The sequence below is a fragment of the Eptatretus burgeri genome, chromosome 1 (genome assembly GCF_056783735.1).
Source record: "Eptatretus burgeri isolate ZD-2024b chromosome 1, Ebu_testis_v1, whole genome shotgun sequence".
Lineage (NCBI taxonomy): Eukaryota > Metazoa > Chordata > Myxini > Myxiniformes > Myxinidae > Eptatretus > Eptatretus burgeri.
In genome coordinates this window covers 70,546,664-70,570,461 of record NC_140961.1, presented here as the reverse complement: position 1 = coordinate 70,570,461, position 23,798 = coordinate 70,546,664, and the positions used below count along the sequence as shown (strand labels likewise).

Genomic DNA, 23,798 nt, shown 5'->3' with positions numbered 1-23,798 from the left:
GAAATAAATGAATGACATGTTTATCTAACCATTTATTCAAGAAAACATTATTACGGAACTGTACCAAGCTGTTTTACTTGCAATTTTCAAAGTGCCCTCCCTCGTGATCGATACACAATTGCAGCCGAGCAGGCACAGACCAGCACACACGTCTGCAGAGTTCGATATCAATTTCCTCAAAGTTTGCAGTGATTTGAGCCTTGAATTCCTGAATGGTATGAGGCTTTTCACGATAAACAAGGTCTTTCATGAGCCCCCAAATAAATAAATCTGGAGGTGTAAGGTCGGGGGAGCGTGCCGGCCACTCGATCGGACCATGGCGGCAGATCCACTTTCTGGGAAAGTTTTCATCAAGCCACTGACGAACATAAAGTCCATAATGAGGTGGAGCTCCATCATACTGCAAATAACAGTCCTGATCTTGTACCCTGGGCCAAAAGAAGGATTGTAGCATATCCAGGTAAATTTCTGCAGTGATAGATCCCTCAAAGAAAAAGGGTCCAATTATCCCTAATGGAGATATGGCTGCCCAAACTGTCACTCCAGTTAAATTTACCTCTTTCTCAACTGTCACTCTTGGGTTATTCGCAGCCCAGTAGACACAATTGTGTCTTAATTGTGCCATTAAGCTCAATTTGGTGCAAATTCAGTAACTTTCCAAACTCGCAGCAATAACCTGCAAAATCAAAAATGAATAAATTACCAAAATTAAAAATCGGCAAGACAATTATTAACAACATGACATCCCAGAAAGAATCTGACAGCCGAAAAAACAGAAATCGGCCGCTACTTTTGACTATATATATATATATATATATATATATATATATATATATATATATATATATATATATATATATATATATATATATATATATATATATACACACATATATATATATAGTTGAAGGAAAAAAAATTGTTTGTTTTTTTGTATTTTTTTTTCCCCTTCGAATGTTTGAGCGTCCCACTACCCAGCTTTAAGAGGCATGTGAATTTCATAACTTTTTGAATTATTCTCACTCAGGTCACTAATCCAACCAAGATATTCTCGTTTTGCATTTTTAATGAATTTTCTGAAATTTGTAGAATTTGTTTTTCACTTGGATGTGTAAAATAAAGGTGGGAAAAGTCTCATAATGCAATTCAATTTCATGCCATATTGTAACAAAATGTGGAAATTTTGAAAGTGAGTGTATGGAGACTTTCTATCGGCACAGTCTAATCAGCAAGGATGGTTGATGGTGATGTCAGCTGACTTCCAATCTGATGATAGATGAACTCGGGCCAATGAGTGAGTGAAGAGAGCAGAATGTTTGAAGTCCAACATTTTGCCTTTTGATTAAATCTGCCAATAAAGCGAAGGTAACTTTTGCTAGTTACGATGCTGTATATAATTTTACGTGCCTCTTTTGTGTCCTTCACGCTTTGTTTTAAATTTAAAGGGTTCCCGTTGTCGTAGAATAATAAAAATTGTACCTTTTGGAACTGCTACTTTAAAGCTCCCAAGTCCTGCCAAAAGGTTGTTTTGTGAACGGACAAGATATTTTTCAACTTTAAAATTTTTGCAATGCTATAGATCCATGACGAAAAATTATACGAGTTCGGCCATCTTTTGAGTTCTCGGTTTCATCATGCAACGATAACTGTCGGGTGTGGCTACATCTCGTCCTGAGGTTACCATCTATGCGATAAAAATATTAGTATGTGTTTGTGTCCAATTTTAACCACGTTGTCATTCTTACCACGAACCATCTAAATTGCATGGTTCATGTCATGTTTCCACTTTCATTTTGGTGTTCTGCAGTGTTTGTTAACCTCCGCCATCTTCGAAGATGGATGGAGGTTACTGTTTTCACCCCTTTCTGTTTGTTACTTACGAAATCTAAAGATTTCATAAGTATATTGATGCCTTCCGTTTCTGTTTGTTTGTTTGTTTGTAGGCACGATAACTCGAGAACGGAAGAAGCCACCAATGTCAAATTGCACCACGTGATTCACGAGGGTGATGGCTAGTGCTGATTAGATTTTGGTCAAAATCGGTCACGGTGAGGTCAAATATTCGATTTTTGATGGTTTGGTACAGATAACTCGAGAACGGAAGAAGCTACCAATGTCAAATTACACCACGTGATTCAGGAGGCTGATGGCTCGTGCTGATTAGATTTTGGACGAAATCAGTCAAAGATCAAGGTCACAGTGAGGTCAAATATTCGATTTTTGATGTTTTGGTACAGATAACTCGAGAACGGAAGAAGCTTCCAATGTCAAATTACACCATGTGATTCAGGAGGGTGATGGCTAGTGCTGATTAGATTTTAGTCAAAATCGGTCAAAGGTCAAGGTCACAGTGAGGTCAAACATCCAAAACATTCGATTTTTGATGGTTTGGTGCAGAATCATCGGAGAAACTTCTGGTTTGCGTCGCTACCTTCTCGAGAGACAGCTTTTATTAGACAAGGTCAGAGGTCAAGTTGACGATTTCGTAAGTACCAGTCTATGACTGCTTGTTTGTTTGTTTGTTTGTTTGTTTGTAGGCACGATAACTCGAGAACGGAAGATGCTACCAATGTCAAATTACACCACGTGATTCAGGAGGGTGATGGCTAGTGCTGATTAGATTTTGGTCAAAATCGGTCAAAGGTCAAGGTCACAGTGAGGTCAAACATAATTCCGTAAATTCATGTGGAGAAATTGAGTATTTTTGCTTCGCTCGACGTTACGAGTTCGTTTTGACTTCGATTTTAATTTTTTCTTCGGTTTTTGCGATCGCTTCGGACGCTTAAAACTCGGTTGTCGAAATTCTGGTAAAAATCGGATGTTTTTGAGACGTTTTAAGATTGTATTAAAAATATTTCACTCGACGCGTCACGGGTCATCCCATGATGCAGTGCGCTCGAGCAGACGCGTCGTTGAGTTACGTTAAGGTATAATATAATTGCGTGGAGAAATGGAGATTTTTGCTTCGGTCGATGTTACGATTTTTGATCGTTTGATACAGAATCATCGTAGAAACTTCTGGTTTGCGTCGCTACCTTCTCCAGAAACAGCTTTTATTAGACAAGGTCAGAGGTCAAGTTGACGATTTCGTAAGTCCCAGTCTATGACTGCTTGTTTGTTTGTTTGTGAACAGTATTACGGAAAAACTTCTCGCGGGATTTCGACGAAACTTGGTGGGGTGGGGGGTTAGGTATGGTCCAAGGATCATGTCATTAAATTTTGGACTTGGTCCCCCCCCCCCGCCCCCCAAAAAATTGAGAATTTTTTTTTTCTTTGCATTTCTAGATGTTTTAAGTGATTTCCAACCCCTCCCCCCAAAAATTCCCCCCCCCCAATTTTTTTTTCCATTTCTACATGTTTTAAGTGATTTCCAACCTCCCCCCCCAAAAAAATAATTGTGCCCCCCAAAAAAATTGTAAGAGAAATTTTTTTTTTTTTGCATTTCTACATGTTTTAAGTGATTTCCAACCACCCCCCAAAAATTGTTTCCCTCCCCCCAAAAAAAATTGTTCGAGAATTTTTTTTTTTTGCATTTCTACGTGTTGTGATTTCCAACCCTCCCCCCCCAAAAAAAATTGTTTGAGAAAAAAAAAATATTTTTTGCATTTCTACATGTTTTTAAGTGATTTCCAACCCCCAAAATTGTTACCCCCCAAAAAAATTGTTCAAGAATTTTTTTTTTTTTGCAATTCTACGTTTTGTGATTTCCAACCCCCCCCCAAAAAAAATTGTTTAAGAAAAAAACATTTTTTTTGCATTTCTACATGTTTTAAGTGATTTCCAACCCCCCCAAAAAATTTAGAGAAAAAAAAATTTTTGCAATTTTTTTTCAACAAAATTTCGATTTCTTTTTTTTGCATTTCTACAAGTTATAAGTGATTTCCAATCCCCCCTCACCCCAAAAAAAAAGTTGGAGAAAAGAACTATAACTCTGTCAGCACTGTTGACATCATATTTATTGAATAAGATATAAGGTTCACTTGAGTGACCCAGCAGTATTGGCGGCGGAGGTTTTGCACTCTCCCGAGTGCTTCCCCTCGAGTTGTGATTGTGAATTTGGTATATTTCTTGTGTGCACGACCCAACTTTGTCTGAAATTTTAACTTTTCTTTTTTCCAGGAGTGCATAAAACCTGTGAAGGTGGAGAAGATGTCGGCAAAAGCAGGATTGAAAATTAGCATTGATGATGATGGCAATTATGTGGAAATTGATGAGGTGAGAGCTATGATGATGTTTTCTTTGTTTTTTTGTATACATTGTCGAGGCTTGTATGAGAGCTAAAACACAATGCGCAACAAGGGAGGCAGTAGACAAGAGGGGCAGGAGAGGGTATGACAAAGCAGTGGGGAACAGAGACAGGAGATCTGTGGAAGGGAGAGGTATGGGGCGGGGAACATGGGGTATACAAGATGGACATTACAGGGACTTTCAGGACCTGACACGACAGGGAAGCTTTCGGGAAGGAAGGCAGGGAATTTGAAGGAGCTTGGTTTTGGGTGGATTAACAGGGGTAGAAAAGATCATGGTTTTGGATGGGGGAAGATAAGAGGTGGTGATGAACAGCTGTTTTGAAGACCTGGAGGGAAGAATGGGATTGAAGAGAGTGTGGGAGTTTATATTATTCCAAGGTGGGGAAAAAGAGGAATGAAAGGGAGAAGGTGAGCAATTATTCATGATTTTGGTAGTTTTACCAGAAGGTGGTTGCTGGCGGACCTTGGACGCCCTTCGGAAATATGGGAAGAACATATCGCAGACAGAGCGGGGGGGGGGGGGGAAACCATAGAGGAGACGGCAGAAGACAGAAAGACCACCGACCTGCCTACGGTTGGAGAATGAGAGGCCCAAAGACAGCCTCACTGCGGGAGATACCAATGATCCGAAATGCCTTGGTTTCCACAGCGTGATAGTTAGGGAATTTTAGCAAATTGTATTGACCATCTGTGAAAAAATTGCTTCCCAAAAAATTTCTTCACTAACATATTCATCTTGGTGTCTACTAACACCTATCAATTAGTGCAAACCCAAATCCTTGTGGAAAATTCTGGGGAGCCAATCAAAGTTTGGGTGCTCAGAGGGCCTGCGCGAAAAAATCGGAAAAATTAACTTTTGCCAATATTGACTTGTGGGATGTCTAACTCGGGGGTTTTTTGGGGTGCTGAATTGAATCCAACCATTACATTTGAGGAAATATGAATCCCTGGCCGTAAAATATTGACATGATACATTTTTAGATATCTCAGACTGTGTTTTGCGGTAATTTGGCTCAATTGATTCAGATTGTTCAAATTGTGCTGAAACCAGTATACAACATTTTTGAAACCACTGCTATATTGTTGGTTATACTTGTGCTCATGCTCAGTAGAATTCTCTGTGTTAGCTGACATTAGCTAAGAGCTTTTAGCTATAAAATTATTGTGTACCGGACTCAATAGAAGTTGAATATAGTCAACGTAGAGTGGACCTATTAATGTTAAAACACATCACTGTATGTGTGTTCTGTCTGTTTTGTGTCAAAATTTCATGTCCTGTCTGTTGTTTACAAAAAATGTCTTATTTACTTCCGGCACATGGACCGACATCACGATAGAAACCACACTCATGCGTGAGGCAAAATCCTCCGGTGGTCGAAACAGAGGCCGCTTTTGGAATGAGTCTTCTCATAAGTCCTGGGTTCAGACTCTGTTCATTCACCATATGTTCATATGTTCATTATATATATATATATATATATATATATATATATATATATATATATATATATATACATACACACACACACACACACACACACACACACACACACACACACACACACACACACACACACACACACACACACACACACACACACACACACACACACACACACACACACACACACACACACACACACACACGTCCATTGGGACCATACTCTGTACAGAGCGTTGGTGCTGCCGAAGCAGTCTCCTTGGCTATTGGGCACAATCCTGGACAGGTCGCCACTCTGACGCAGGATACTTGAATGACTCGGTCATCCCAGCAAGCTGGTACTCATTTTGCCGACCTCGGAAGGATGGCAGGCTGAGTCAACCCCCTGGTGAATTAATTCAGCGGGCAACGAAGCTTGAACTCAGGACTCTCGGATCCCAAGCTGCCACCCTAACCACTGAGCCAACACCAGGCATATGTATATGTATATGTATGTATATATATATATATATATATATATATATATATATATATATATATATATATATATATATATATTTATATCTTTTTATACTTATATATTATATGTATTTATATATATATATATATATATATATATATATATATATATATATATATATATATATATATATATATATATGTGTGCGTGTGCGTGTGTGTGTGTGTGCGTGTGTGTGTGTGTGTGACCGACCGCTGTTTCTCGACAACCACTGGTCCGATCTAATTGAAACTTGCCAGGTATATTGCTGGGGACCTGAGTGTGTGCCTTTTAAAGGTTTGATATTAATCGGACAAGTGGTTCCCAAGTTATGGCCATTTATTTACCAAACCAATGACAGGACACGTTGCTGCGTCGGTGTGGCCGATGGGGAGAGGGTGCCGTTTAGTTACCAATGACAGGTCACGTTGCTGCGTAGGCATGGCCGTTGGGGAAGAGATCCTCAGCCGCGTTCCCCATTACGGGTTACAACGTACGGACTTCCGGATAGTGATGACTTACTGTATTCCAATAATTTCTCGATTTCTTATGCACATTTATAGATAAACACAATGCCCCAATCTAGTCGTTTACGGGAGCGAAGGAACGGCCTGTGTGGTTGTTGTTTCTGGCACGTGGTTTGTTTTTTTTATTTTTATTATTATTATTTTCTTTTGCACTTACGGCCACGCACGTATGGGCACGCACTCGTATCTATATAATTTTATATATTTATATGTATATACATATTTTTATGTGCATATATATATATATATATATAAATTATTTTATATTTTTACATTGTGTGTGTGTGTGTGTGTGTGTGTGTGTGTGTGTGTGTGTGTGTGTGTGTGTGTGTGTGTGTGTGTGTGTGTGTGTGTGTGTGTGTGTGTGTGTGTGTAGATGTGTGTGTATGTGTGTATGTGTGTATGTGTGTATGTATGTATGTATATACGTGTATATGTATATGTATATGTATGAAAAAATATATATATATATATATATATATATATATATAATTTTTATGTCGAAGGATAGGAGTTTTTTTTTTTTTGCGTGACACAATGAACCATGACTCCAACTCTAATTCAGGAAGTTGATGGAAGGGCTCGACAGATGGTCTTGTCAGGGAGAGATGGTGAGAGTGTGTGATTTGTCAAGATTGAAAGACATATTCCAAGTATTTGAGCAGCTCATGCTTGTAGTGCAGGGTGTAATGTAGCAACTTTTGATGTGGAATTCATTTCTCCATTATTGGAACCAATGTTTATTTTTGGCATCCTGAAGCAATTTCCTATCCTACTATATTGAATAAGGCACTTCTCTGTATGTGTATGTACGTCTGAAAATCTTAGAAAAAAATAACAGGGCTGTGCCGATCTCCATTAAATTTTGCATACTTATTGGTTATACCCAGGCTCAATTTACGGCACGAAACAATTCCCTCCCCCCCCCCCCACCATGAAGGGGTGGGGGAGGAGACGACTTGCAATTTTTGCCTGTACACGTGCCACAGTGCAAGTGGTTTAATTATTTCTGCTGTAGACGGGGGATTATTAGCCATGGCACAAAATATATTTGCCCCACCTCAGCCACTATCCTCCCTCCTAACCTCCAGGCTGCTCCCAAAGGGAGCGGGTGTTTATAGTACCTTCAATCGCAGAACTTGTGTTGGTTCCATTTTTTAAAAATAACACTATGGTGGCCATCTTGAATTTCAGAATTTCATTAGTGTATATGTGCCCCCAGGACTATTGAAGAACTTTCCAATTAGGTGTTCAGCTGATAATATAGATGTCAATGACAGAGTTGATGGACACAACATGTTCCATTGGACTACCCTTGCAATTTACCAACAAGTCCCTCCAGATGTATCGGAATGTGAGACTGGAGCTGCATGAGCCATTGAAATTGGATGACAAAGTATCAGCAACCCTGCAAAATGTCCACTCACCCCTCCCCCCCCCCTCCTCCAACACCACCACTCCATCTGCAGTCACTGAAATGTCATCATGCACTCTTAATGTAGACCCCAAACCCAGTGTAAAAGTTCACAAAATGAAAATTTTGAACTGGGTCAGTATCAAGATAAAGTAGTTGCTACAACACAGCATGTCCTTACATAATATTGTCAGCGTCTCAGTTCAGTGGAGACAGGAGTACCAGCCTGGTCGGCATTTTATATATATATATATATATATATATATATATATATATATATATATATATATATATATACAGTATATATATATATGTATATATATATATACAGTATATATATATATTGTTACGGTTCTCGGAACTGTATGCATACAAACATACAGGTGCCCAGAAGTTAGTTATGCCGTTAAGTATATGTGTAGATAGAACCCCTCCTTGTGTTGAGTGGGAAATCAAAGGGGTGCGTTGCGATGTTTTTTTAGTTAGATTAAAAGTCTTTATATCCCCTCCATTATGAACCACAGTACCTTCCTCTTGCATGGGCTGAACAAACGCTTGTTCGCAGACTCGCCCAAACGGCGACTCGCTGTCCGAGGCAAAATCCTCTTGTCGTAGTTCCTTCTTGGCAAGCCCGCACGTGTGGAGTGGGCGGGCTTCCCGGTAAAGCCGAAACCCACCCAGAAAGGGCGGCCCCATGGAAGCCCCGTCCAATCAGGGCAAACAGTGACGTCGGCTTCACCAAGGCACCTCCCCGCTGAGGGTGATCTATAAATTATGACACCATCCTCAGGGTAGAGTGCTGAGAGGGAGAGCAAGTGAGCTGGAAAGTGAATCATCGGGTGAGCTGGAAAGCGAATCGTCTTGGGAGTAAGCTGGAAACCCTGATCCCCGCTTCGGACTCCGCTCTACTCGACCCGGGCTCCTTCGCCGACATGGTCTCCACCCGCGCGGCCGTGGACCGATCCGCACGACCATTGCCTGGTACCGCACCACGGAGCATTCCTTTCCCCGGAACTCAGGTACCAATAACTGCGACCTCAACTCCCTTCCTCCCTGGCTGAAAAAGTCATTTGCCATTCAGCTGGGTTTATTTTGTCCGAGTGTGTGTCTGAGTGTGTGGCGCCGTCTTTAAGTAGAAACTGCATAAGTTATACGAACCTTGTAAATCTTGCCTGTATTATTTTCGTGAATAGTCTGCTCTGTGTCTGCTTTATAAGTTGCTGTAAAATTGTTGCACCACATCTCTCTCATCTTCCCCTGCATAACACTCCAATAAACCTGTTACCTGTACCACATAACTTTCCTCACTTTATTGTAAATAAATTATTGAATTATTCTTCCCAGTTCGTTTTTGTCTTTTCCTCCATTGGTCCAGTATGGTTCGGATCTAAATTTTTTGGCGGGTCTTTATCCCTGATAATCTGTTCAATCCAGCCGGTACGTTCTTGGCGGGTCCGCTCGGCTGCATCCGAACCGGAAAGGTAGTTGGTAGAGTGATCCGGTTCGGGCAAGATGTACCGGGGGCGTGGTTCCCAGGTAGACGACACCTCGTGGTTAATTAGGTAAATTTGTTCTAGACAAAAAGACCCTATGCTACGCGGTGGAGGTATTGGCGTCCACGGTCGATTAAGCGACCCACTGCGTCACGGAATTATCCATGAGCGACAGCCTACAATTCCGGGAGTCAGGTGGTAGGCGACGTAACTTCACCCACCTCGCGGTCATTCTCACCACGGGTCCCCGGCCCGCAACAAATATATATATATATATATATATATATATATATATATATATATATATATGTGTATATATATATATATATATATATATATATATATATATATATATATATATATGTATACAGTAGATTAGGTGTAAGTCGGCAGCGTGTAACTCGTCAGCGTCAAAAAGTCCCGAATTTATCTCATGTTAAATCCCTTTGAATAAAGGGTCATCCCTCTGTAAGTCGTCATCTCTAAGTCGTCACTTCGTCTAAGTCATCAGATGTTGTCCATTCCCACGTAATGGAAACTCAAGTAAATTACCACTCCTAACTCATCACACGGAACTGCTGCCTCATGAGAAGCCCGATTTCATGGAATCGTGATGCGCGCTCATTGGTGTACACCGCCAGTGATAGACTATTTATAACTGCATACATACGTTAATCGCACTGCAGGCAGGACAATGGCGACTAAGCGTAAGCTTGCAACTAAAACCTACCAAGAAAAATACGACATTATCCAGTTTTGCGAGGCAAAACCACTGATGAAGAAAACAGACATAGCTGAGAAGTTGGACATCAAACGGTAGACATTGAACGATATCTTGAAGAATAAGGGCAAGATATTTGGACAAGTGGAGAAGATCGTGAGGCCAGTGGGAAGTGTGAAATGCGTGAAATGTGTGTCCTTTGAAGATGTCGATGACGCGCTCATCATCTGGTTTCGGCAAATGTCGGCTCAGCCAAATATTCGGTTTCGGCCGATTCGGACAAATATTCGGCCGATACTGTCTTTCGGTGGAGGATTGCCCAGCCAACATCATGGAATACAATGACCGGTTTGAATCCTTTCTCATGCACCAGATGCCCAAGAGTTTGAGGCAGTCAAACATAACGGATTACTTCGCGAAGAAGTAAAGGATCGATCGAGCTTCGTGTTGAAGTCCGATTATGGTTTTATATTGGCTTGTTTTGTACATTACCGCACTCACTTACACATAGGCATTAAGTGGTAATCATCACCACGATGACTGTGTGTCATGTAATTTGTCACCATACCATCACTGATGGTATACGAGTTGTCTTACAGAGTTGTTCATTATCTTTACTTTTTATAAACTGATTCATGAATTCCATCTTTGATCACTTTCCAACTCACCAACTCACCCCCACCTATGCCCCGAGGATTGTGTTTTCTTTTTGGTACAATAGCCGGCTCTCACACATATGTGTCCAGGCCACGCGCGACTTCATCCTTCACCGCACAGTCATCATGAATGTTCGCATACGCGTAAGTCGTCACATTTCTAAGTCGTCACTTTTTTCTCGGTCCCGATGGTGACGACTTACGCCTAGTCTACTGTATATATACATATATAAAATTTATATATTCTCAAAAAAAATACTCTCGTTTGCACTCTTGAGATGGTTGACATTGATCAACATCACCTTGATCAAGATCATGTACTGCCTATTATTAATGCACCAGCTTATGAGTGGAGGAGGACACTGCTATTTGGGGTTCATGAAAAAAATAGAGCCAACTCCAGTTTTATAGTTTAGGTTGTAAGGATGTTAAAAAAAAAACATTGGTTCCAATAATTTAGCAAAAATAAGTGCAACGTCACATAATGACCTACACTATTATGTCAAGGTTTGCAGAGAAGGAAGCTCCTGATGCATAGTCAAGTGGCTTAGTGACATTGTTACAGACTGGATACAAGCACCAAATTTTCTGTGCATACCCTTTGGGTAATGGCTATCAAATTTTGAGTAGGAGCCCATCCAAAATATTTACCCTTTCATTGCTAAGTACACATTCAATATTTTGATATTGGTAGTACTCATTATTTCCATCTCTGATGCTACTTTTATTGTTAATTTGTATTTTGTTATGTTAATTTGCATTTTATTACAACTAGGATGTTATTCATGTTGTATAGGTCTTAATCAGTAAAAAGAAGTCAATATTTAGAATAACTATGAGAAGTAAGTTATAGAACAGGGGTTCCATGTGGTTGTAAGAAATTGAAAGTGAAACTGTTTTCTAATTTTATTTTTTTGCAGGCCTCAGAAAATGGAAGTAGACTGGAACCGCTGCATTATTTGCCAGAAGATTACCGAAGAACCTTTTAGGTGCCCATTACAAAGCCCTGGTGCAAGCAGTGACACGGCAGTGAGACCTCATCAGACATTTCTCGACAATGTCAAGCAGTTCAGAGAGATTGGCATGCTACCAACAGAACTTTTCTTTGGACAGGAAGAAACTGCTGATGGTTTCGCTACTCATTCTGCTTCTTGGCACAAATCCTGCAACCTTAAATACAATAATACAAAATTATCCAAAGCCAGAAAGAAGAGGGAGGCTAACCCAGAACCTGATGAACAACATCTGAGAAAGCGGCAAGCAGTTGATGTTCAATTAGTCTGTATCTTCTGTGAGAAAGGTTGTGAAGCTGGTGACTTACATCAGGTATTAACTTTTGAAGCAAACAACAATATCAAACGAATGGCGACGGAACTTAAAAATAGTGTACTTGTCTCAAGAATAACCGGTGGTGATCTCATAGCCATTGAAGCAACATATCACCTCAACTGCCTCATCAATTTGAGAAATAGATATCGGTCTCAACTGTGAAAACAGAATAGAGAGCCAGAGGATTTAAATGAGAATGTCAACGAGAGTCGTGTGTTTGTGGAAGTGACTAGTTACATAGAAAAAGCAGTTAACCATGGAACCCTTCTCTTCAAGCTATCCGAACTTCATACTTTGTACCTAGAAAGATTGAAGGACTTCGGCATTGTTAAGACTGTGAATAAAACCAGACTAAAAGATCAGCTGCTGAAACATTTCAAGAAGCTCAAGAGCAACAAGATGGAAGAAACACCATACTTATCTTCAAAAATGGAATGGCGAATATGCTACGAGAAGCCATGAAGAAGAGAGATTTCTCAGATGATGCTTTTGTGCTAGCAAAGGCAGCAAAAATAATCCGAGATGACATTTTCAACCAACAGCCATTCCACTTTGAAGGAAGTTTCCTTCCCAAGTGTCAAGAAGACTCGATACCTTCGAGCCTAAAATCATTCATTTCTCAGATGTTCAATGGTACTAACCTGAAGAATCAAGATAAGCAAGACTCACAAGCCTGTCTCACCATAGGACAAGTTATTGTGCACAACATTAAGAAAAGGTCAACACAGTCAGATGTTATGACAAGACATAGCCTCAAACGAGAACCTCCACTTTCAATTTACATTGGTCTAAATATCCATACTCTTACAAGATGTAAGAAACTTTTACAACAACTGTATCAGTTTGGTATCTGTATATCATATGATAGAGTTATAGAACTGGAAGACTGTATAGCTTCTTCAGTGAGCCAACAGTATAAAGCGGAAGGTGTAGTTGCTCCATCTTGTCTTCGGAAGGGATTGTTTACTGTTGGAGCTCTCGACAATATAGATCATAATCTCTTGCCCACTACAGCATCAAGTTCTTTTCAGGGTACAGGAATCGGTCTGTTCCAGTTCCCTTCCAATGAGAATCTGGGTATTACAAGGTCATCCCCTGGCTTTGTTGATGTGTCAAAGAAGCATTATCTTCAAGACGACTATACTATAGTACCAGCCGTATCAATGTCGACATCCAATGTCCTGGTGCCCCTAAGTGATGTTACACCTTATCCAAGTCGTTTGAATGATGAATTGGTCCAGGAAGCTTACTGGAAGAACCATGTATTGAACATTATCAAGGACAATTGTGATGAAAGAAGCGATGGTGTTGCATGGGCTGCCTACCATGCTTCCCAGAAGCAGAGTGATGATTGCTTACCTGCACTGCTACCTCTCTTCGATGAAAAGTCGTCAACTCCAGCAATGATAAAACATGGTATGGATATACAGAGGAAAGCAATCGACTATTTGAATCCAGGACAAATACCAGTTACAACGTTCGATCATCGCTGTATGCTTTGGCAAAGTTTGTTCAGTGGAAATGGCCGTTAACCCATGGAGAGAAGACATATGTTGTTATCCTTGGCTGATTACATACAGAGATGGTGTTGTGGAAAACCATGGGTGATCTATTAGAAGGCTCTGGATGGACATCATGTCTTGCTGAATCCGAAATAGCATCAGCTGGTACAGCAGACTCAATGCTGAAAGCTGCCCACCTTACTCGAACACGACACGCCCACCAAGTCACGCTCGCTACTCTTCATATCCTACAGCAAGAGGCTTTCTCCCTATACAGACAATCTCGTGACAATGACACCTACACTGCCTGGTTAAAACACATTGTTGAGAAGAGCCCAACTTTCATGTTTTGGGATCTTTTAATTCTGTACGAAACCCTCATTCTCGTATTTGTCCGTGCTCACAGAGAAAATAACTTTCCGTCATATGTTGAGGTCTTGGAACAGTTATCACCATTGTTCTTTGCTCTATATCACACCAATTATGCCAGATGGCTGCCAATACATATCAAAGACATGAAGTCACTGCCAACTACCATTCGAGACGAATTTGAAAAGGAAGGAAACTGGGTCATTTCCAAGACATCCAACAAGTTCTCCTCAATACCCTTCGATCAGGCGCATGAGCAGGAAAATCGATATGTTAAGAGCTCAGGTGGTTGCATAGGACTAACAGAAAATCCAAGTGGTTTCCGAAGATGGATGTTGTCAGGACCTGAATTGTCAAGGCTTCAGAGGCTATTTGAAGATGAATATCTGAGGGACGATGATGAGGAAGACCCCAAGAATTTCCTTAATCACGAACAGGGACCTGCCACACAGAGAACGTTTAAGAAACAAGTAACAGCGCTCAGAAACAATACAGAAAATGGGGAATCCCTTCCAAGATGACTTTGAGGAGTTGGTGACACTTGACAGTAGGAATTGTGCAGAAAAATCAGTAGTCGATGGCCTGAAAAGACTAGAGGAAACAGGAAAGAGACAGTATGAGCAGTATGTCCAGGATGTCATATTACACAGAAGTTCCAACGTCATGAACCCGATAAAGAAGAACAGCCTTCCTCTTTTCAAGAGACTACAACACAAGGTTACAACGACACAAGGAAAGAAGATTTAGGTTCTTCAAAACAATGTTGAGCTGTTTGGCCAAATATATATATATATATTTATATATATTTATATATATATATATATATATATATATATATATATATATATATATATATATATATATATATATATATATATATATATATATATATCGATGCAAAGTCACAGTAGTGACTTAGATGAATTCTTCTCCCATGAAGTACAATCATACCCACCATCTTTGTCAGACTTTGGAAAGCTTCAATTACCAAGTAACAAATCAGATCTACTAAAGTGTTTGGAGATTACAGACACAGCTGACAGGCCCCAGATCTATAACTGCAAGGTCTTGGACGGTGCTGCTATTGTCCACAGTCTGTCAACCAGCGGAATGGTAACATTCGATGAATTTGCAGACAAAGTCTTCATTCCACACATTGAAAGACATCTCCAAGCGTGTAGACGGCTTGACCTTGTTTGGGACAGCTACATTCCTGATAGTCTAAAGAATTCCACACGAGAGAAGCGGGGAAAGGGACTGCGTCGAAAGGTGTCTGGACATGTGAAGTTACCCGGGAACTGGAAAGATTTTCTGCGAGATGAGAACAACAAGGAGGAGCTCTTTCGGTTCTTGACTGGTACAGTCTCTCAAGTTGCTTGCCCTCCAGGTAAAGTCATGTACATCACCAGTGGATCCTCAGTTGTGTCCATCACAACAGAAGTTGTGATGGGAGATTGTAATCAAGCAGCCTATACCAGGATGATGGTTCATGTACTGCATGCACTGAATCATGGCTGTGTAACAGTGGCGGTTCGTACGGTGGACACTGATGTTGTAGTCATTCTGCTTGGCACACTGCACCATTTCCTAGCTGCTCAACCTTCAGCCAAAATACGGGTAGAGTTTGGAATGGGCAAGAACTACAGAGAGTTCGATATAAACAACCTTTCTGACAACCTTGGTATGGATAAATCTCGTGCTTTGCCTGTTTTCCATGCGTTAATAGGCTGTGATACTACGTCTGCCCTGAAAGGAAAAGGAAAGTTGTCTGCATGGCAAGCTTGGCAAGCCTACAGTGATGTCACTGATGTCCTTATCCGGTTAGCTGACAATCCCTTCCAGCTGATAGATGAAGAATCCGATGACTTTCGTCGTATAGAACAGTTTGTTGTTATTCTCTATGATCGAACAAGTGTGTCCAGTAGTGTAGTATCAACGAAATAAGAAAAGACCATTACTGTAAGAGAAAAATTTCAATGGAAAGGCTACCACCAACTCAGAATGCACTGCTACAACACGTAAAACGTGCCATTTACCAAACTGGCATCTGGACAACAAGCACCCTCACAAACCAACCACTCCCTTCTCCAAGTGACTGGATGGATTAAAGAATCACAAGCTTGGGCTCCTCGATGGCTAACAGTTCCTGAAGTGTCAGTTGCCTGTTGGGAATTAATTCGATGTTCTTGTAAAACAGACTGTACTCGCTGTAAATGTGGATAGGCTCATGTGGACTGTTCTCCTTTGTGCAAATGCAATTGTTTGAAATCAACAAATTGATTTGCACATTTTTGGTATGTGAATTCTGTGACTATCTCACACTGATATTGTGTGAGTATATTTTGTGCCTCACTGCTTCTCTGCTATCAGCTCTCAGGCTTGTATATCTGAGGCTTGGTACAAGAAGGGCCTATGTGCATTTTTTCCATTTTGGGGTTTATTCCCTAAATGTACTTGGTTTGATATATATATATATATATATATATATATATATGTATATGTATATATGTATATGTATATATATATATGTATATATATATATATATATGTATGTATATATATATGTATGTATATATATATATATATATATATATATATATATATATATATATATATATATATATATATATATATTTATGGCAGAATAAATCACACATTGGCCTCATGAATAGCTTACTGCTGCGCAATACACCTTAGTCATTTTAGCACCAGAAAATATAACATTAAACTAAGTACTTTTAGGGAATAAACCCAAAAATGGAAAAAATGCACATAGGCCCTTCTTGTACCAAGCCCCAGATATATATATATATATATATATATATATATATATATATATATATATATATATATATATATATATATATATATATATATATATATATATATATATATATGTACATATTCTGACATATTGAATGAAGAAAAACTTTGCAGCTTTTCACAAGAAATGGTTTGACTGTTAAACTTGGGGTAGATTTTAATAGACGGTAAATTGTGATGTATTACGCAATACCTGTGAATATTTCATCTGGGCTCCTAGCCTAATTTTGAATGGTTTGATATATCAAACATCCATACCAAGTTTGGTGCTTGTATCCGCTTTGTAACGATTGACTCAAAATATGCCGATAAGCCACCAGACTAGCATGCCTATCTGAAGGATCATGGGTGTCACAGAAGAGTGTCGAGTCATCAGCAAAAAGATAGAGGATTAAAGATTTGGCTGTAGCCCACCAAGATTGGTCACTAAAAGTTACATTTGTTCTATTACATTAACTAGATACTCTATATTTATAATTACTCTGTACACATTTGGGAAAAAAAATACTGGAATGCTTCAGATTACTGATAAAGATAGCATGCTGGTTTATCCATATCTATTTGTTACTGTGGATTTTGATTATAATATGGACTTCTATTTTGTCGTGTGCAGAGTGGTTCGTCACGGCAGCTTGAGAAGGCTCAAATTACACTGAATGATTGCTTGGCATGTAGCGGCTGTGTGACTTCAGCTGAAAGCATGCTTATCGCCCAGCAAAGCCACATCGTGCTTCGCCATGCCCTGGAAAATGCATCGGTTTGTGCAATGATTATTTTTCAAGGGATGTTGACTATTTTATGTTAAAATTTGTTGTTGAGGCTGGGCCATGTTTAACTTTTAATCTGAATTATACAATCAAAAGTAGCAACCATCTAAAAAGAAATGAAAAAATATTGGAAGCCTTATATTCTCAGAAATGTCATCCATGATGAAATTTATATTAAAATGTACTCAAATACAATTGTTAATTCAGTATATCAGCTTTCTTCGAGATGTCTTGATTGCTGTTTTTGAAGTTTTGCATCTGATTGCATGCAACAACAATCAAACTACTTATTCTATAAGATGTTGGGAACCACATGTTTTGCCCTGCAGATTGACATTCCAATTCATCTTTAACTTGGGGTTGTACAAAAGTGTTTTAAAATGTCATGTTTGGTTTCAGAATTATCTACTTTTGCTCAACTGTTGAGGTTTTATCTTTGCAGCTTCCACATGAACTGGATGATCTCTCAAAGAAGATTGTCATTGTGTCCATCTCACCCCAGTCTCGTGCCTCGCTTGCTGCCAAGTATGGATTGAGCCTATATGATACAGCGCGAACTCTTACCAGCTTCTTCAAAACCCTTGGTAGTGACCTGATTCTGCCAGCACTATGAGTGGGTCCTTGAAAATGGAGTAAAAACTCATAAAGCCAGACTGTTTCCCAGCGGAAAGAGCTATGGGGGGAGGGCTTTTCCGGTGATAGGGTTTCTTGCATAGTGCAAATAATGCTTACTGTGCTGAATTGATACCAGAAATCGGATGGGAGGCTGTGCTTCAACCGATGTGGGGGTTGAGGTTCATTGGGTTGGGTTTTGGGTGTGAAAGAAGTTTTAGATCGTGTGTTCTTCACAAACTGAATTTTAATGATGCCACTCCTGATTTGTTGTATCCCAACAGATATGTTAATGTTTTTGGGTCTGTTAGGTCCAACGATTTTCATTATTTTATATATTTTTTTAAATCAGAATCTCTTCATTGACACCATTCCTTTCTTTGACTGATACTTTACTCTTCTGCCTTTATGGGTACAGGTGCTCGTTTTGTTTTTGATACAACATTCGCACGTGAATTCAGTCTTCTTGAAAGCCAATGTGAATTTGTGGAGCGTTACCAACGACATCAGCAAGATGTAGGTGCCTTGCCCATGTTAGCCTCAGCTTGCCCAGGTATTCCATACTTGATTTTTCAACTTGAGATTGTCTACACACCAGCAAGTTCATAGCTACACTGTGCCAAACCAGAATGCAGCTCCCTGTTTTCAGTTACATGATGAGAGCTCAAAACAGATGTTATTAACTTGTGCTGCATTGTATTTGATGAATGTTTTGTGGAGGCTTTGTGCTTCACTATGATTGGTAATTTGTGTTGTACAAAATGCAATAAATGTATTGTCCACACATCTTGGTGAAAAAGATACTTTGCTGTTTATACATCAGAAAAAACGGTGGTTGCTGAAGCTATAGAATATGTCAATACCACCATGCCTACAGAAATAAAAGTTCGAAAATAAATGCCCACCTTTGCTTGTCAAACATGGCTACAGAAAAAAAATTTGAGAAAAAAATAGGTGTCAATATTGTCATGTTCACAAAACCTTATTGCCACCTTTCCATATTATAATAACAAGGAGCTGATACTCAAGGTCCCCTGCCTTTTGGGTGGTATGAGGAATAGATCTGTGTTATATGAAAAATGAATGTTCAACAGTTTTTGTAATATCGCATACACAAGCCAAGTTACCGAGATGGTTGCCATTACAAAATAATTCGGCCAATCATTGCCGTGATCTAATCATGTTGAGATAATGTCATGAGCAATAGATATCTGCAATATGAAAGCTAAATGTTCAACAGTTTTTGAAATGTTGTATACACAAAAGTACGTGGATGGATGATCGGTCGGTCTGTCTGACAGAGCTCATTTTGATGTCCCCCATCTCTGACCGTGTTGGTGGGGTGGGAGACAACTAGAATGGCACTCGGTAGAGTGCATTCCTCTGCCAGGGTGACGGTTTACATTTTGCAGCCCACTGATAGGCCAGATCTGCTTCCAGACTTTAACCAAAATTTAATCGGCTTGTTCTTGTCACCGACCCTACTCATCCACCAAGTTTTGTCATAACCCGTCCATAACTTTTTGAAATATCGTGCTTGGATATCGTTTTGGCCCAATCTTTCAATGGTGAAGAATCAATTTTAAAATTCGAATAACCAGATACGGATCTTCACCAAAATTTTCATTTGGCCTTTGTTGACCTGCACAATAGCATGATGCTTGCGAAATTCAAATAGACAGTTGCCATGGAAACAGCAAATTGGGTAATTTGGAAGAATTGACCTATGAAGTGTTTTACATGATGGAATGTTGTGCATAACTTTGGTTAATACATTTTCTAATTGCTGCCTAATAAGTGTTTTACATATTTTGGATGGCATCGACCTTGACCTTTGACTAATTTTGACCAGGTTTTATACACATGTACTGCACATGTGTATAAGTAAGCTGTGTAAGTTTCAATCTGATATATTGAAAAAATTGAGGTTTAGAAAAATATAATCACAAAAAAAATCCCATTTAATTATAATGGGGTGAAATTGTTGTCATGGACACTGTTTTCTCTTTCCCACTGGGAACTTTTTCTATGTCATATGGGACTTTTTCACAGGCCACGTGGAACATTTTCATCGGCCACTAACCAAGATGAGTAGAACTTGAAAAATGAAATATGAATTTAATTAATTACATATATTTTGCATCCTCTAAGCTTGGTACTGAGATGGTTTACCAATAGGGTCCTTTTGATAATGATTGGTGAACCTCAAGTGTTAATACAGAAAGTCTAATGAGGTCTACAGGGAGTTGGGGGGGGGGGGGGCGTCTTGGGTTATAAATGGTCTTTGGGATCTTCAGGATCTTTGGGGTCTGAAAATGTTTCTGGAGTCTTGAAGGTGTAAGGGCTGTGAAGGTCAACATGTCTAAAAGGTTAAGTTCCAATAATCGTAATTAATAGATGTACTTACAGTCCAACTAACGTTCAAACAGCACATAATTAATAGACACACTCACAGGGGTTCACCAAGACTTCACCTCAAGAATGCTTCACTGTCCACCCTTTTTTCAGTTTTATAAACAGTATAAACATGCATATCAAGTGAATTGGTTGAAAGTTGACGATTTATGTGATGTCGACCTTTTGACCAACTGAACTCAAACTATAGTCTTCCCACTTGTCACTACCTCTCCCAGCTGGTGAAGTTTCATGAAGATCGGAGTAAAAATGTGACCTGAACGCGATTGACATACATACAAACAAACAAACAAACAAACAAACAAGAAAGACCGTGCAAAGCACGATACTTGTGAAATCCCTTAACCAAATTTGACCATAAAAATAATTGTTGGTTTAACTCGGTGACCTGATATGTAAATCCTCATCAAATTTCAAGTCAATCGGATGAAAATTGAGGATTTTATAAATTTAATCTAAGTTGTTGACCTTTGGCCTATATTGACCTTTTGACCTAAAAATCAATAGGCTTCTTGCTTATGATCAACTCTACCATTTGATGAAGTTTCGTGAAGATTGGTTTAAAATTGTGACCTTTGGGTGATTGACAAGCAAACAAGAAAGGTGTCATGCATAGCATAATTCTTGCAAAATCCATAAAACAAATTTGACCTTAAAAAATAATTGGTGGTTGAATACAATAACCAAATACACACACAAATCTTCAAATTTCAAGTCAAATGGATGAAAATTGACAATTTTAGAAATGTCTGTGTCGACCTTTTTGGCTGATGTTGCCCTGAAAAATACTTGTTCGTTGAATTCAGTGATCTGATATGCAAATCCTCTTCAAATTTCAAGTCAATGGGATGAAAATTGAGGATTTTAGAAACTCCATTTAAGTTGTTGACCTTTGGCTTATGTTGACCTCAAAAATAATTGGTGGTTGAATTCAATGTCCAAATATGCAACTCCTTCAAATTCCAAGTCGATCGGATGAAAATTGACAATTTTAGAAATTTGGCCAATGTCGACCTCAAAAATAATTGGTGGGTGAAATCGGTGACCTGATATGCAAATCTTGTTCAAATTTCAAGTCAATTGGATGAAAAATGACGATTTTAGAAATTTGACCTCAAGATGACCTTTGACCTCAAACTCAATAGGTTTCTCAGTTGAGACTACCGACACAACTTGGTAAAGTTTCATGATGATCGGTTTAGAATTGTGACCTGAAGGCGATTGACAGAAAAACAGACCGAACAAAATCAACTGACCAATACACTTGAAAAATTGTCGATTTTGCAAGTAATCGTGGGGCAGATAACAGCAATTTTGAGAGGAATCGTGCAAATGATGATATAAGCATCAAATTTGGTACATTTGTTCTCCAGGGGATTCTAATCAAATCTGCCTGATTGGCCATTTGAAAATCCAAATTCTGAAAAATTTGAAAAAAACAAAAAAAACTTCAAAAAAGTCAAGATCACAAATCAATGTTGGATGCTGGCTGAGATTGGTGAATGTTGCAGAAACATCATCAAAGACGTTCCAAGTCTGCCATGCAGTTTTCTTCCCTTTACCGCGGAAGGCAGACACGACGTCACATCCAGTGAACGCATGGAAGTATGGGATCCCTCTAGCTTTCTCAGGCCCTATTGCAGAAACTACCTCATGGACTGGAATCCATCGCGCATTGGCTCCTTGGCCAAAGGCAATCCACATGTTCTCAAGACCTAGTTCCTGTAAGGATGGCAGTACAGATATTGCTATGACTAGTACGTCCGTGTCATTGGCCTTAATGATAATGGACTTGCTACCATCCGTCGTTGCATCCCTGACGTGTACAAATATTCGAGTGTCAGCTTCTTCATGACAACATGGAGACACAGTATCCAGTGACTTCCTTGTGTTGCTAATGGCATCTTCTCCTTTTGTGACAATGACTGTGCTTGTCATCTGTGCTTCACGCATCTTTTCCGCAAGGAAGTGAAACAGCTCATTCTTGTTGCTGTCATCTCGAAGAAAGCTTCTCCAGTTACTTGGGGTCTTACTAGTTCCTGTCACTCTTATTCTGATTCCTTGCCCCCTTTTCGACCTTGCCTCAGACTTCAGACTTGACTTCTTGTACACATCAAACACTGCGTCCACCCTCTCGTACCTGGCACCATAGGATTCCACCTTTGGGATGATGTCTTCTTTAGCATAGTCATCAAATATCTTTGAAGTGCGTGGAGGTAGGGCATTGATAAGTGCTGAGCCATCAATGATGACTGCATCTCCCCTTGGTTCTCTGTCTGGGATGTTCACTTGTGCTTCAAGAATTTCAGCCAGCCAGTGACTTCAAAATTTTTTATTTTTTATTTTCAAAATTTGGATTTTCAAATGGCCAATCGGGCAGATTTGATCAGAAAGCCCTGCAGAACAGAAATGCCAAATTTGATGCTTGTATCATAATTTGCACGATTTTTCTCCTATCTACTACACTATAACAAACAGACAGAATAACGCACACAACCAACCAATGTACTTGAAAAATATTTGATATTCGCAAATAACAAACATACAGACAGAATTACACAACCAACTAAACAAAATACCTGAAAAATCTTCAATTTTCTCAAGTAACAAACAGACAGAACATGAAAGAGCAATCAGATAAGTGATTGCAGACCCTCGACAGTACTTGTTTTGTGTGGCGTATTTTGTGTGGCAAATAAATGGAAGGATGTACTAAATAAAAGGCCATTGATTGCAAATGAAAGGTCAAAATGGTCTCGTTGTAAATATGTAAAGGTGAATGGTCTGAAAAATTGTCACGGTCAAATGGTCTGAAAAGGTCGAAATGGTTGAAAGGGTCTTGAAAGGTCGAAGGGGTCTAAAAAGTGTCATTGGAGGTTTTAAAGGTTGGAATTGTCTGAAGGGGTCTAAAGGGTCATAAAATGTCTAAAAGGGGTCTACAAGATATTCAAATGTGTAAAGATTTGAAGGGTAGAAAGGA

General features: G+C 39.4%; 1 protein-coding gene and 1 pseudogene across 6 annotated transcripts in view; both read left to right on the top strand.

Moving 5' to 3' along the window:
* Positions 1-23,798, top strand: part of CIAO3 (cytosolic iron-sulfur assembly component 3) — a 47,297-nt gene that overhangs the window by 1,658 nt on the left and 21,841 nt on the right. For 3 of the 6 annotated variants that reach the window (XM_085887421.1, XM_085887431.1, XM_085887385.1), the window contains exons 1-5: positions 4,120-4,215; positions 11,922-12,327; positions 17,638-17,781; positions 18,234-18,375; positions 18,822-18,956. In XM_085887421.1, the coding sequence (XP_085743547.1) occupies positions 4,184-4,215; positions 11,922-12,327; positions 17,638-17,781; positions 18,234-18,375; positions 18,822-18,956 (859 nt within the window). In that variant the 5' untranslated portion in view covers positions 4,120-4,183. Of the gene's footprint in view, positions 1-4,119; positions 4,216-11,921; positions 12,328-17,637; positions 17,782-18,233; positions 18,376-18,821; positions 18,957-23,798 lie in introns of those variants that run through there. The other 3 variants (XM_085887404.1, XM_085887412.1, XM_085887394.1) reach the window with 2 other exon arrangements.
* Positions 12,341-16,603, top strand: LOC147034698 (uncharacterized; annotated as a pseudogene).